The 16594-nt window shown below is 38.8% G+C and overlaps 1 protein-coding gene across 4 annotated transcripts in view; it reads right to left on the bottom strand.

Moving 5' to 3' along the window:
• The window catches only part of LOC112562058 (regulating synaptic membrane exocytosis protein 1-like), a 66711-nt gene that overhangs the window by 37970 nt on the left and 12147 nt on the right, over positions 1–16594 (bottom strand). For 3 of the 4 annotated variants that reach the window (XM_025235042.1, XM_025235045.1, XM_025235043.1), the window contains exons 3-5: positions 13748–14487; positions 12663–13474; positions 664–875 (exon numbers count right to left, since the gene is read on the bottom strand). In XM_025235042.1, the coding sequence (XP_025090827.1) occupies positions 664–875; positions 12663–13474; positions 13748–14487 (1764 nt within the window). Of the gene's footprint in view, positions 1–663; positions 876–10458; positions 10566–12662; positions 13475–13747; positions 14488–16594 lie in introns of all 4 variants that reach the window. The other variant, XM_025235044.1, reaches the window with a different exon arrangement.

The following is a 16594-nucleotide window of genomic DNA, read 5'->3' as shown; positions in this document are numbered from 1 at the left end:
AATTTGAATTTTTATCCCGTTATTTAATTTTTACTTACATTTTTGTTTCAACAGTTTCGATTTAAATGTCATAATAACTCAAATAAGTTATATATATATACGTTGTAATAATGTTTAAGAAAAAAACAGTAACATATTTTTAAGACCTGGTCATTTTCTGGGCACTTGATTAAGATATTCAAGTAAGCATTGATCAGTGCAGAATTAGCAAAACATAACAATCATAAATTTGTTACAAGTCTTGGCTGACATTTAGATTTTTTTAGACATAGTTTGTTTTATAACGGCTCTCGGCAACTCCATTCACAACACTTATTGTCACAGTGATTGACAATTTAAATTACTAAGGCAGTTTTAAAGAACACAAAGAGAGAAAGAAAGAATAAATGAATGAAACGAATAAACTGACGTGATATTTTAGCTACTTGAACTACGTGTTTGATCATGTGGAGGAATAAATTATTACTTTCTTTATATACTGCTTTGTATTGTATTTTGTCTATAGGTCAGTTAATGTTTAAAAAAAAGCAATTTTTTTCTCAGAAAGCAACACTTTTTTCCTGTCTAGCCTATAAAAAGAATATTTCGGCTGTTGCTCATTTTAGCCTATTTATTTAAATATAATACTTTGACCGGTTTAAGTTTGAAGTGAGCAACGAATACCTTTTGTTTTGCAATCTCTTCGTAGAGGGTTTGGCTACTACTAGACAGGCCGGTGTCTATGCCAGAGTCTTTAACCTGCGGCTCGGAGGATCCTCCGCTCTCTGTCTCCACACTGGTTCCACGGCCAGTGTCATAGAGCAAGAGCTTGTCACACACGTGAGACGGGCCAGGCCCTTCCAAGAACTCTCTATTCTCTTGCCCTATATTCTTTCCTACAAAACACAAGAGAACAAAAATGCAAACAGAATCAGTTACACAGAAAATGACAAATTTTCTGTCTCTTTTTTGTTGTTGCTCCAACTCGTCGCGTGACGAAAGTAATAAAAGATTTTTATAAATAAAACCATCCCAGAAAGAAAACAGAAGGGGTAAATTCCGAATCGTTGATATTGCCAAGATTTAGACAATATTAACACACAAGAAGGATTAGGGTTAGGGGGATGTTTAAAGATTATCTGAACGGGCTAAAATGAAACAAGCATTTTAATGTCTCATTTTGAAAATACTAAGCCAATAGAAATTTTACTTCAGTATATCCTTATTTGTTTCATTATCATATACACTTTTAATTGGCTTTTTACAGTTATCAAAGACGTACACATCCGACTTATTATAAGAAAACACCGCAGAGTAAGTTAAAATATGGTTGGCCGTATATGACTGTTCTGATTCCACTTAAAATTTAGCAGTTTTTAGTTGGCATGGTAATCATCTAAGATGTCTGCCAACCTTGTAGCATATAAAAGTTACAGCTAGCATAAAAGTGTTTACCTTGCATAGTCTCACTGTGTATACTAACGTTGATTTATGTTTGCCAACATCAATTAACATAAAACTTAATTTTAAATATTATTTTTTTATACCGAGTACACAAAGTGCACATGGCTTTTAAATGCAAAAAATGAATTGCAAAACTTAAAAACTAATTAAAACTTAAAAAAACGAAGAACTGCATAAAAACCTTATAATGCTTTTGGTTTCATTTAAAGAATAGTTTTATCCTCAGTAATGATTCTTGGTGCTTTTTATCAGAAATAGAAACTTTGCATTTTCATTTATGAAATAACACCAGCAACACTGAATTTTTGTGAAAAAATAATTCATAATCATGGCCATTAGTGGGGAATGAAACCTAAAAGACTTTAAAAATAATAAAACACATCTCTGCTTCCAAAAACTCACATGACATATTTTACTGTTACGTAAAGTGTGTAAACACCCTCCCATTGCTATTTGTGTCTGTCAATCCAACCAAATCTCTGCTTTTCATAGAGATATAATTCATAGTTTCGTTTAAAAGAAATCAGCTTTGAAAATTTGAAGCTTTTTTAACTTTGATTGAGCCTTCTAACCTTTAAATTGTCTATTCTGCACCGTTTACTTCACAAACTCTTTCGTCCGACCTACCGTGTTAAAGTTGCCTTGAAAGGTCAGCTTTGTCACATCATCGTCCTACTTTAGAGGAAACTTTTTATGCAACCATTCTTTGCTTATTGCATTTATCCACTGCTGATCAATTGGAAGTCATTATATGTGACATTTTAGATGTTCTTTACTTAGACTGTTATGCCGGGTTAGACGGCAAACCCACACACGTTTGCGTCGTTTGACTGTTGCCAGGAGGAGACTTATTGCAACGTGCAACATACCTAGTACATAGTCGTAAGTCTTGTGATCCAGGTAGAAAACCGGGAGCAGATTTCGTAAACACTTGGTCTCGAATGCTTGAAATTATTTTTTTTTCCATATCAGGAAGCAACGAGTTCGCACTTAGAACATTTGTAAGACTTGCACAGTCATTACTTAAGCGTTAAACAGCCCATTTGATGATCCCCAAAACTTGAAGTCTGACTGCCACGCGAAAAGAAAAAAAGATACTTAATAGCAAACCTGGTAGTACTGGATTTCTAACGTGCAACTGCCATTTTGCTCAAGATGGTTCATAGGTACTTGAAACTGTTTATCTCTTGTAGCCATTTTCTGTTGATAATGTGGATTTCCACTTTGACGTCGCTGTTGGTGTTAACTATTTGCTCTTATCACCTTCGACCTTCATTCCAAGGTAAGTATGTTAGCAGTGTCTTGAAGTTTACTGTTGCTGTGTATCATCAGGTAAGTGTCTGCTAGAGAATTAGCCTCCAACCAATGGAAAAGGAGTCGTTACGATCATGCAAGGTTGAATAGTACAGAACAAGCGACTGGGGCACCCTTGATGGACGCTCTTTTGTTGTCTGCAACGTGTCTCCTAGCTGATCAATTATTTTAAGTAGCAGTGCACTCTTTGAGCTCTTGTGTAGTATTTCGATGTTGAATTTTTGCATAACATGCCACATGCAAAACTGACAAATGTTTTTCAAAGTCGTTGCCGTGCTGGAAGAGATCCCACTGATGTACTTCTCAGTCACGATTCGAAAGTTATTTGTGCTTCTGTGTCACAAACCTTCTCTGCAGGTGGAATCTGGACTGATGCTTTGCCGGGATATAGTCTTAGTTGCTGGTTTGGCGTAAAACACCACCCTCCCCACTCCGTGTCACAAACCTGCTTTTTACAAAAAATCAATCAGATGGATAGGTAATGAGAAAACGAAAAGTTGGGCAGATGGCATGGGATTTGCGTGGGTGTGTGCGTGTATGCGAGCGTCTCATGTCTCAAATATTTGTTTAGTCTTTGTCCTTAAGGACGTGGAGGAAAGATTGGGGCGCTTTACCATCTATATTGAAATTACTAATCGAGCTTGATGAAGAGTGGCAAAGCTTTCTTTAACATGTACCAGGTACAGAATTTATTTCATAAATTGCATTTAGGTATAGAGTTTTCCAGGGTTTTTTTTAAATCAAATTTTCTTGATTTGTCCCCTTTGTGTAGGCAGCATTTGTTCAAAGCTTCACCACCTTTTGTTTGTTTTTTTTTTTTCTTAAAGATATTAATTAACTTTTATTTAATAATTTGATATTTGTGCTTAAGCTTTAAATTTGCCTATTCCTTTCGTAAGTTACAACAATAGCCTATTTGTTTTTGTTAATTGTAGTTTGTAAAGACAGCTCATCTTTTTGGGCAGTCCTTATCCCAGACAATTTCATAAACCTAAGATTTTTTGTTGTATGCAATATGCCATACTACTGTTAAACGTTTTGCTGTACTCGTCCATAGTTTTAAGATTAAGTTTAAATTTAACATATATGACTCACAAAAACAAAAATTAATGAAAAGAAAGAAATAGAAGAAAGAAAAGCAAGATAACGTATGTAATGACAGGGTCAGACAGTTGGGGGCTGGGGTGGGTGGGAGAGAATTCATAGTAGATAAGTAAAAATAAGTCATCATAGCAAGTAAATAAAGCACTTTCCCAAGACATAACATGAAGAATTAGTAAACATGGTAAATGAATCAGAAAAGATTTAAGTTACCCGCTGTAAAAAAAAAAAAAATCATCTAACAATGATACAGCAAATAATCTTTGTTCTCATGCAGTTCCACGATTATGGCACATTCGCAAAAAAAAAAAAAGTAGTGTCTCTTGTTTATCGTTCACTGACTTCCCCGTAGGGGGAAAGAACCAAATCCAAAAAATTCTAAAATGGTGGCTCTTTTTCTTTCGACTGCCGCAAACCTTACTCATTGCACGTCGTTTGGTCTGGTCCTTTCTCTAGCGTTGCTGCTGATGGCTGTTGTCAATGCAACTTCTGTGTCAACTGCAGTTTCGTCAAAACAATGTGAGAACCTTTTCTCAAATTCAGCGACCTGCTTTTACTTTACCCTGACATGTGGTGTCAAGTACCCTTGCCTCCTTATCTATTATGACAGGGCGCTGCTTTGAGGTTGGTTTTTCTCTCTTTTTTCAAGGTCCTCGTTTGGTCACATAAAACATATTTCGTGACCCACATTTTTTTTCTTTTATCCACTGTCTCCCCAGCAATTCTTCTTCTTTTGAAAGCAGCACCTCTTTGATATTTCCAATTTGAGGGTCTACATCGCAGGCCATGAGCTTGATCTTTGAAATCTTTGCAGTATCTGCGTAATATTGGCGTTGTTGAGCTGGATTTGAGACACCTTTGAAGTACTATGAGGTCGATTTCATTATGCAACAAACCATCTGGAGAGTTCCAAGCTCTCGTCCACAACGTATTGTGGTGAAGCTGGATTGGCTAAAGTGAGTGTGATTGCTCAAGTTTTAGTTCTAGAACCTTGTCATTTGCTTCTCCTGCGCCTAATATGCTTACTTTTCCTCCCAGTGATTGCAAAGTATCCTGACCTATCGTTGAATTCACTGATTATCACTAAGTCATCTTCATGGGTGGAAATTAGAGTATGGATCTGAATTATGGTAACAGTGTGAAGTCTGTCAAAGATGAGGAGGAAATATTTCCTGAAATGGGTGTACAGCTGACGGCTCTGACCAGTTTCCCGTACAATGAGGCCTACAATATGTTCGTGGTTTTTTTCTTCGTTGCTGTGCCAAGCATGGTGACCTTCGTCATCTGACATTTCTCAAAGCCATTCTCACAATGTTCTATTGGTAACAATGTCGCTCTGCTCACTTTTCTGAGCAGCCATTTTCAGTATCCTAAAGCGTTAAGCGTGCGCTTAAACTCATTTTTGCTTACTTTATTCCAAAAATCTTTCCTCTCAGGGATTTTTAGTATTGTTATTAGTTTGTGACACTTTCTAATCTGTTCTTTTGTCTTACTTATTTGATTTTGATTTTTTTTATATTGATCGTGCATTGTTTCATTTTCAACATATTATTTCAATAATCTGAGTTATTCCTTATATTGTTTCAAATAATAAGTTATTTAATAAGCGGCGCGCACTCTCATCTGCTACTAAATGTAACACTGCATGATACAAACAGTGGCAACAACAAAAGCGGGCGAGTTTATGATTGTAAAAGTATCTAATATCTGTGAAGAACATATCTGATATCTGAACACTGATCATATGTTTGACTAAAGGTTATCAAGTGCATTTGCTGTTGGATACTTTCTGCATATTTGACAGCAAAACAACTGTCACCGTGATAAAGGAAGAACTTGTTCTAACAAAATAATTATTGGCAACTATCGTTTCTGAACACGATATCGTGTGAAAAAGTGCTCTAGAAATACATCATCATCATGATCATCATTGCAAGCAGTTCATTCATTGAATTATTTGAGAATATATTAATGTATTTTGCATTGCATTTACAGAAAATATCTCCACACACACACACACACAATGTTTCCAATAGACGAGCTGAGAACAGTAATAAGAATAATGCTGCTGATTGATCTCTTATCTCAGAGTGAATGAAAACATTATTTGACGTTTTAGTTGACAGCAAGCGCTTGCTTTTTTGTTTGTTTTTTCGAGAAGGCGATAGGTACCTCAATCACTCGGACACTGCTAAATTAGCTACTCACTGACTTTTGGTGAACTTAAAGTAGGTAGCATAACATTGTGGTACGGCAAAGACTGAACTTTTTTGAATGCTTATCTGCTTTTAAATCGGACGACATGGGAAACCAAAACAAAGCGTTTAATCTACTGGTAGAGAATTGTGTAACAAAATGTTTTGCTACAAGAGAGTGTTAACACAGTCACATAAGTGTAGTTGTATGGCTCATAAGATTTCCGTCCTCTGCGTCATGGCGATAAGTATTAACGTAAACTTTTTCATGTAGAACCACGTATGTCACTAGTTTATTTTCTTCATAAAAATTAAAATACCTTTAGTGAGCTTGCTGTTTAGTTTGGCGATGATACCTGACTGACATCTATATACATATCGAGTACGGGATTGTTTACAGCCTTAGTCTCGTGTAGCTAAACGCCATGTTCCTCCATGAAGTTAACCAAAACCCTGCCAGCCTAGACATCAAGAAGCGAAAGTGGGGCTGGATTGGCCACACTCTACGAAAGCCAGCCGACAATATAACGCGACAAGCTCTGGGCTGGAACCCACAGGGTTGGGAGACCCAGACAGACGTGGAGACGATCAGTCCACAGAGAGGCAGAGACAGCTGGCATGACATGGTCCCAACTAGAAAGGGACGCCCAGGACCGGGTCCGATGGCGGTGTGTGGTTGCTGCCCTATGCTCCACTGGGGGAGAATAGAAACGAAGAAGAGAAGAAGAAGAAGAATCGCTAATCTAACTAAGACTGGCATGCACCACCACCACCCACCCCCCAGGTTTGCGATGCCTTTGCTTTTGATTTAAAGGTCTGATACCCATAGCCTAGCCATCTTCTGTAGTGCCACACGAACCGAGCAATACCAGGCTTGAGAAATCCTCACCTTGAGATCAGCTACTCCCTGAATGGGATATACAGGGCATATCTCAGGCTTATTGCTCACCAACAAGTCTATGCCCTTGACAAGAAAGAGAAAAGGCCCCATCGCCTTGTGAGTACTGTCATGCGGCATATGCTAAGGGAGGAAACCCCGACAGAAAAATAGGTGTTGACATGGCATCGGGGCGAATGCTTCCAACAAAAAAAAAGTACCGGCTAAGCCATTGCCCTCGATACTGGGTATTGTCACGTATCCGCTTCCAGGTTCCCTGGCTCCACTACCTTGTGGGCAATCTCTGGAGAGATAAAGATTAAGGGAGCACACCCTTACAGAAAAGCAGGATGATGCCACGGCATCTGGGGCTATGACTTTCCTCGATAAGGGCACCGGCCAAGGCTCTCTCTTGCTGTATAGAACCAGCCGTGTGGAGGACAGTCTCAACACTAGGGCTCTCGTGCCCTCGCCTAGGACGGATCGGTCGTGGTGGGGCTTGGAGATGAGATGAAGGCCGTCAAGGGGATTAAGCCCACAAGAAAGAAATGATGGTTCGTAGCACAGGTAATCACATATTGTAAAGTACGCGACTGGAGCCGCCGTTTTCACTGAGGAGCCTGCCACCAGAGAGTCAGCCAAAACCAGCGAGCCTGCAGTCCTTTCTGATGTCAGAATCGTGGTACGCCTTGAGCATCACAGAAAGGATGTTGTGGAGCAGGGTAGAAATGGCGAGCTTGTTCGGAGAACAACAGGAGAGGGAGAGAGAACCATTGAAGCAGTTCACTTTTTAAACTTTAATAACGACCAACTAATGAGATATAAAAATATGTCTCATTTTGGGTTAACATGTTTACCATCAGCATGTAACATTTGCTGCAAAAAGAAATTATTTAAGTGCTAAAATGACTAAAAATCTATTTTTAAATGACTGGGTTTAATTATTGCAAGATTCCCAAATAAGCGAATAACTCTTTGTAGTCTTCTACATACAAACCTTTAAAAGTTACAATTCCCACTTTCTCACTTGCTAGCTCAAGTCTTAATTGTAAATATTTAATTCCTTTTTTCTTTTCTTCAGCAAATACTAGTTTAACATTCAACGATAAAGTTCAAGAGGTGGTTTGAATAGCACGCAACCTTAGTTTAAGCTGAGGAGGACGTGCGCGGGCTGGATGCTGTGCTATGTAGGGAGGCAAGGGACCCAATGCGGGCGTAGGTATGTAGGTCCAAGGAAAAGCAGATAGGAGTAGGACCAGTATATGTGGTAGAGGTTAGCTAGTGTCACACACGTACACAGGCTGGCACACAGGTACCGACTGGGGGTGGCAGACTGGGGAAGGTGTCCGATGTCCGACCACCTCGTGCTCTCTCTTGAGATTTAGGGAGAAGAGGTACAATCCCCTGGTTTTCTTAGAGAGAGGACCCCGTGGCAAGAAGGTACATTTAAGAATATTTGGGTAGGATAAATTAGGGCAAAGCGAGAAGGAACAAGGGCCATTCTGAGAGAGAGTTGTAGAGGTGGGATCATTACCACACCGAGCAGTTGAAGGATTTCTCTTATAAGCATTTTGCCTTGGCCGGAACCATCAACCGGCAATGAGAGCAAAAGCAGCGACATGATAGTAATGACGTGTTTAGTATTGTGGTGAGACTGGGCAAGTAGTCCCCATCTCCTCTGTCACATATATTATAAAGCACGTGGCACATGAAAAGTCTTGCTGATCAAACTAAGGAAAGAAAACGAATAGAATAGAGGGGCGGACTGACTGTCGGAGAAGTCTGGCATTGTCCCGAAGCAAATGTACCAGGCAACACTTCATTCTCTGTTTGCTCCTCGCCCTAGCAGCAATGAGCCAGTCACATCACAGATCAGGCCAGGCAGCCATTAACAAAAAGATCGAACATTCTATCTCTTGCCTACAGTGCTTTGTATTGACCTCCTTATCAACCCAAGTCCCATTTATCAGTTCATTTGGAGGGCACATGCCTCTACCTCTATCTCTACCTCATTGGAGCGGTCAACTAGGCTAAATGCTTGGAAAAGAGAACTCGAAGCTAACATGGACCGAAAATTTCTCATTGACTGAATTTTAGCTAGTGGAGTGTGAACTACGTTTTTTTCTCTTCTTTGCCGACCTAGACATTCAAAGCCAATTATTTCTCTAACAAAGCAACTTTCAATGAAATGTACTTAATGCTTTTATGTAAATGTTATAGGGATGTCACATGAACTGAAAATAAAGATATTTTCTGCACCTATGCAAAAGATATATAATAAATGAATGCGTCTATTAAAGGAATATTACACGAATTTACAACGTGATGATGGTGTTATACTATTCTTTATTATATATATATTAAGAATTTCTCTGGAGCTTTCGTGCTTAGAAAATCTGTTCTTTTTAAGTGCAAGTTGAGCAAACACCTTTGTCTTACATAACCTTTAAAGAGTGTAGTACTATCGCTTATGCCTCTGCATCAGAGTATACCTATAATTTTAAATTTTGTACCTATGCATATATCCTTTTGCTTCAGGTTGCAACACTGTACTGCCTTCCTTATATAACCGCGGTTCTCAACCTGTGGGGCATGCCCCCACAATGCGGTCTTTTTTTTTTTTAAAAAAGTTTCTCATATCTCATATCAGTATTGGTGACATTAGTTTCCATTGTAAAATTAAATTATACTAAGATCAAGCATTCACTTATATTACTAATTTTGCCAGCAAACGTGGTTTTTTCGACATGTGTCCGGATACGCGTTTGAAGTCCTCATGGTGGTAGGTGGCTAAGGGGGCGCGCGGATGTACCTTTTTTGTCTGGGGGGCGTCGCGAGGAAAAGGTTGAGAAACGCGGCTATATAATATCTTAATAAACAGTTTTTAGGACATTGTAATTAAGTGCATTGAAATTGTAACTGCAGATGAAATTTATCTTCCCGCAGTATTAAGTATATTAATAGTTCATTTTAATGATGACTTTGTTTCATAGTTGAGAATTCAAGACTATGACAAATATAGAGAATAAAATAATACACTTATCTGCAATATAAGTAAATGTGTTAAAAGCTCAGCAAAATAAACTCCTTTATGATAAGAGTGATAGTAACATCGATGACTTTAAAATATGCAGTGTATATGTATATGTATACAGTATTTCTTTCATGAGTATTTGCATTTATATATGTGTGTAGATATACATATGATCCCAATGATGTGCTATTCAGTACTCTGCCTCTACATGAATTTAGCCCATAACATTGTATGTAATGAACAAACTGCACGAAATCAAAAGCAATTTGGCAACATCAATGCACTTCCTTACACCAGCCTGTAAAATAACATCATAGTTATTTTTGTATCACAGCAGATGCTGATTTATACAAAGCTTTGTTCAAATTATCCAATTTCGGTCTGTTAAATCTGGCTGCCTACTTCAATCTCTGAATTTGCTAATGAAGCCTTTCAAAACAGGGATACGTCGCACGAAGGACTATTTGACGACAAACTTTTCGTTACCCACTCACCGACAAAAACTTTTTAATTTTGGCAGCAAGGATTTCATCTTTTTTCCACTGTTCCGTAGAGTCGTACTGTCCTGGCCGGTTATAATCAGTCTTTTGGATGGAAACGGCTTTTCAACAGAGAACAGTACAATAATAATGACAGACCATTATCACAAAAGTAGAATAAGTAGACAGTGAAAACACCATCTTTAGCTACATAGGATCTCTCAGTATTTACTTTTATGAGTTTTAATATCCAAATAGACAATTTCTTATGTAGTACTTGTGAGTCTAAAGAGCTAAATAAATTTACGCACTTGGTTTTTTTGTATATTTGCATACGTATCTGCATGTTGTAAAGCTATGAAGACTCATTCACCAAGACAACTGATATACACTATCAAGAAAGTTCTACTACATACACTTGCAAAAAAACCTATTACTAGCAACTGCACCATCATTTTTTTCCTTTCTGTCAAAACACCAGTTGCAACGAATAAGGTGAGTTCTGTACCTAAATAAAAGATCTTTGACAAGTGCTCACACCACATTCTTGAAAGTCATTTAACTGTCAACTGATTTTTAAAACAGAAAAAAATGCATTTTGTTCATGCAAAAGTTTTACAGTACTAGAAGTGATCTGTAATCTTGGCAAAAATTTTTTATATTAGTTGTTACGAATATTAGACTTAGCAAACACAATTCACGCATGTCCTTAAGCAGATAACCACTAAAGACTTCCCCATTTAAAAGTTCTTACCTATTAGCAAGAGCTGTTTTAAGGGACTCGTATGATGCAACATTTACTTTAAATGGCTAGTTAAAGTTTAGTACAAAATGCTATTTCCGGAAATATATGTAAATACTTCCCTTGCATTCTCTAGATACATGCTTATAATTATCTCCATGCACAGAAAAAGGTCAACATGTCAGTACTGTACTTTTTGTGCTGGGAAATCCTCAAAAGTGACGAGCTCTTTCTAAAATGGTGATGTTTGAGGGTGCATCTCGAGAACGTAAGAGGTGTTTTTCGTCAAATTAGGCAAAATATTATCTTGCACTAAGTGTTTCGCAATAATTAGAAAATGTCTGCACTTAACTAGTCCATTAAAGGGTTCTGAACGCACTGGCTTTGTGAGTTTTATATTTGTTGTTTGGCATCAAATTAAGTTTAAAATATTGACTTCTCTCTGATACCACGTTTTCATTACAAACTGTGTTGTTTAACAGCTTATGAATGCTCTTGATATTTTAGGTTCTACAATTATTTGATCAATCTGTAGTTTTTTATGAGTCAAGGTTTTCTGCCTTGATACTCATTCTACTTGTTCTTAGATGTAGCTACAATAAATGGAACTGCCTGTGTTGTCTTCCTTTTACTTGCACTGTCTCTCTACTGCACACGTATGAATGTAGTCCTCGTGCAATACAGTTCATTTTACTGTGGCAAAGAACCTTCAAGTACTTTATGACAAACATACATCATATTGTAAGTTTTCTTCTTGCACCTTAGGGTCCCTGATAGAGATTGACTTGTACACTGAACGTAAGCATAAACAACTTCATTTTTATGTGCTAGCAAGAATGAAGATGCATTAAATATGAAATTAGATAAATAATTTTCCATAGCCTGCTTGATGTGGCTCCAAATACTGCACCTTTTGAAAACATTTATTCACCATGAGGCAAACGAAGGTAATCTTTGAACGGTCAGTCTTCCCTGTTATAAATGTTGCTAATGAGGCGAAGCCATACACATATTTGCAGCTTAAACGGGTCTAAAATCCTCTCATAAAGCACTGAAGGGCAAGAGATAAGCGTCGTCTCCCTTTACTGGCACATACTCAGTTCTGAGCACGTGCTCTTCCCCCTCTAAGAATGAGGAATGTGATGTGTGCTCCTGTTTTGCAGAATCATGCAAACGACAGTTTAAAGCATTAACATGGCATTATGTCATATTCCCTCAATATGAACGACTGCACTTGTTCGTACTATCTTCTATGAAAAGTAAGCTACTTCTGCTATTTTATGATCACATCAGTGAGTTATTATGGAACTATAGCAAAGTTTTCAGGTTAATGTCGCCTAATTAAGGTGGTGATTGAATGATTTAAATGAATTTGCGCATGCCTATGTGTATGCTGTCTACATGCAAATGTTTATGCAGTTTATTTGTCAATAGCTTTAACAACTGTGTGTTACACTGATTTCCTAGGTTTACTTACCCTTTTCACTGACGCTCTCGCTTTCCACGTCTTGCTCCTCACAGCTTGAGCACTCTGGGGTTGACCTTATTTCATCGTCCGAACTACTGAGGGATTGCTGCCTCTGCTTTTTGCTTCGCTTATGCCGGTGAGGCTTAGGTGGTGGAGGTCGAACACAGTCGGAGGGATCAGAAGACAAAGAATCATTTCGTAACATACTTTCCAGTTTTTTGCGATTGTTGCGGGTTGAAGCACTTCCACCAGCTGTACGAGCGGAATTAGGATCCAAGTGGCGCCTGTCGTGCATGCGCTGTGCCTCGAGTATATCCTCAGCTGCCGCCTGAGTGTCACTGGCATGCTCAATAAGAATACGATGAGCATGGCGATCCCCTTCAAGTCCTCCAACACTTTCCGTCTCTTTGTAGCGGTCATTAACTTCGCCCGCGTTGGGGGACCGTCGTTCTTTAGAACTCCCGCTGACGTGCATCCCACCCGCTCCCACACCAGCAAGCGCTGTCCCACCGGTTCCGCCACTGCCCGCAGTGCGATCTACATTCCGTGCCTGGCGGCTGCTGCCGCGCCTTTCGGGTCTAACGCCGTCCAGCGGCGCGTCCCTAGATTCTGTCAGGTGCTCACGAGAACTGCGATAGTCCTTTTCACTTCGATATTCCTTATCTGTATAGTCCCCTCGGTAGTCTTTGTCAATGTAGTCGCGCCTACCATTCGCTGCTATAGGCCGATAACGCTCTGAGTTGGACTCCTTGAGGCGACGGTCTCTAGACCAGCGGCCTTCGTGATCACGTTCATCTGCATGAGTGGAATCTCGAGGTTCTCTGTAAAAGATTAATATCAACATGAATAGCTGACCACATGTTCGTTCTGTGTACATATTTTAGCTTTTTATTTGTTCTGTCTTTGTATCTGATGATTGCCTAAAATCGTGCAGGTTCTGCTACATTTATTATCTCTTATCTACAAGATGTCTGAAAAAAGCAGTTGATAATATCACGTAATAATGTTAAATAAGCCTGTAAAAGATGTATTTTCTATTTACGAGTGACTTACTGTACAGTTAATGAGTACAGTAATCTCTGTATATATATTACCTATGCCTTTCTCTTGAGTCTTTTCCTTCGGGCTTAGTCTCCACAGCGCCTGACCTCGAACCAGGTCCCCTGTCATTATTGATGTCACGAGACCTTCCAGCAGGAAGACGCTCCCTTTCTCCGCGGTCCCGCTCTCGATCGCTTCGCTCCCTGTCTCCGCGATCAAATCTTTCACTCTGTTCCCGTTCTCCTCGATGCCGACCGGAATCTTGATGAGCTGAATCTGGTTGCGGGAGTCCCGCGTATCTCTTGTCAGTTTCACTAATTCTACTCTCACTGTGAAAGCGATGCTTCGCAGAAGTCCGTTCTTTGACCCTGCCTCTCTCCTGCCCCTGTTTGAAATCTCCATCTGCCACGACCGGACCGTCTATCATACCTGTACCTGTAGCCTGAGATGTTCCTTCAAGTCCAGATCGAGACGTCGGCGCATCTGACATTGAGTACTGTCGTTTAAGTTCCCGTCCTTGCAAGCTGGATGTTCGACCAAAGGATTTCTGGCGATCAATGTTTTCTTTTTCGCTGCCAGACCCAGTATCTCCCGAGAAGCCCATCTTTGCTTTTTTTTCGTTTGGTGGGCTAGTATCTATAACGCGACTGGAAGGTCTCAAGCTTACACCCATTCCTTCAGGAGCATTACCAACGTCAAGAGCCACTGGACGCGCCATGCCTCCGTGGTACCATGCACCAGTTTTGGCCAGCAGTTCCTGTTTTTTTCTACACAGGTTACATGCCCACACCACCTGAAAAATAGAAGCATCGATGACTAAAAGAACATATTCAAAGTACTTTATGTTCGGTGATAACTTTTGATAGCCATTGTACCCATCGTTAAACATTAACATTGCACGCCTGTATGAACTGGTAACTTTATGGACTTGTACATGTCCTTTTTTATTAGAGTCACTCCTTGCCAAGTTTAAACTTCTGCCTTTTTGTCAGCTTGACCTTCATTTCCATATGACTAGAATAATCATTACATTTGGAATTTTCACATCCGTACAAATGTTACTATGAAATATTAATCAATCAAAGAAAAAAATCGTTTATTTGCACAGATCTGTTTTATCTCCAAGAAAGTAACAGCGATCACATCAACACTATTTCAGTGATCTGCTTACGTACAAAACATGATTTTTACACTATTTTGGTTCCCTTTAGCGATAAAATTTTGTATGACGATATTATAGTTACATAACCTCAATTTATAAACGCAAATCACGAAAAACCATTTTTTTGTTTCTACACTTCTGCCAGTTATAGAGTTTCCAATGACAGTAACAACGAAAGAACGCAAGGTAAGATAGTTTTATGTTTATTTACACCAAACAAACCATTAAGATAGTTTTGCCCGACTCAATTGTTGGCGCAGTACCAAAGACTTTATATACTGTCATTGGTAGTATTCCCTGGTGTGTCGTATTCCTCCGGACTCCGGTGCTCTGGCGTGGAGAATATCCAGACGCCTTCTACTTTAGAAACGTGAGGCTGACCAAAGCGAACATTTCTCTTTTTGAATACCTAATTTTCAAATGTATAGTCCTTAAGATGCAAAGATTTCGATTTTGTGATTTACACGATATATAATAATGGAGTCGTAGGAGACTTCGTCGACTGGAAGGAGCAGCATGATCTCAGGGTTAACCGAATCAGCAGCTTCAGCACAGCAGCTTTGCCCTTTACCAGCACATTAGCGTTGAAATGAATTTTAAAGGGGGAATCTTGTTTATTTACAGATGACTAACACACTATTTTTTTTAATTTAAAAGCTTCCAAACAACTATAAAATCCAGGCGTCAATGTCAACTGTTTGCGGACCACATTTCCTCAATATCATTACATATAGCTGTGTATACTTACGACCAATGCCAAACAGCTTTTCAAGCAAAATCATGTTGCTTTAGTCTTTATCTTTTTTTTTTTCTTTAACGAAATCGAATCGGTAAGTTTCCACATGTGAGGCAGCCGACATGTCTAAACGATACCGCTGCAAAACAATCAGATGTTGAATCGTGAGCAGAGTGCTTTTACATGCTTTGGTTTGCTGAACGGGAACATTTTCCAGCCTTCATCATACACTCGTTTCAAATACTAAATTCCTTCGTGATATATCATAAAACATCAAGGAACAACCCTACCAAAACAAAGGTTTCGCATTATGCTGTATCGATAAACACTCCTGACCAATTGGGAGTGACGACAAGCCACAGTAAAGCAGGTACACAATGTCGCGGTATGCAGAAAGATAGAAGATACTATTGTTCTAATTCAATGCTTACATTTAATTTCAAGGTTTCCACACAGTTTAAATATACCATATATTGTTTTTGCGTTTAATTTGTTTATTTTGTTGCGAGTCTACGAACACTGAACTCATTACGCAATTTTTTTTTAACTTTTTAAAGTAAAGTTTAGACATTGTTTTCTTTCTGCCAAGAATGATGCTGTTCCAAATTAAAATAATCATGACGTTCAAGACAAAAGTAAAAGAAAATCAATACAAAAAAGAAATGTGTAAACTGCATATGTGCTATATATATATATACTCAAAAAGGTAGTGCTACTCCTGCTCTTGAATCGTTTCTCCAGCCACAGTGTACTTGAATCATTTCATTCACCCTTTCCTTTGTTAAAGAAGTGTATCTGAGTAGTAGTTCCAAATAACACTGGTCAACGCTGAAATTATTACTGACTTATAATACTAAACTATAGTATCTTGGTGTGCTGAACACGAAGATGACCATGACATTTTTTTCTTGGCTATCGTTTCGAAGATATTTGATATAGTTCCTTTCACAGCTTTCACAGTCGTTTATGACAAAAGACTATCAATGCCGTTTTCAGTCTCCA

The sequence above is a fragment of the Pomacea canaliculata genome, linkage group LG4 (assembly GCF_003073045.1).
Source record: "Pomacea canaliculata isolate SZHN2017 linkage group LG4, ASM307304v1, whole genome shotgun sequence".
Lineage (NCBI taxonomy): Eukaryota > Metazoa > Mollusca > Gastropoda > Architaenioglossa > Ampullariidae > Pomacea > Pomacea canaliculata.
Note: the sequence above shows the minus strand (reverse complement) of the source record. Positions and strands in the feature narration are given on the sequence as shown.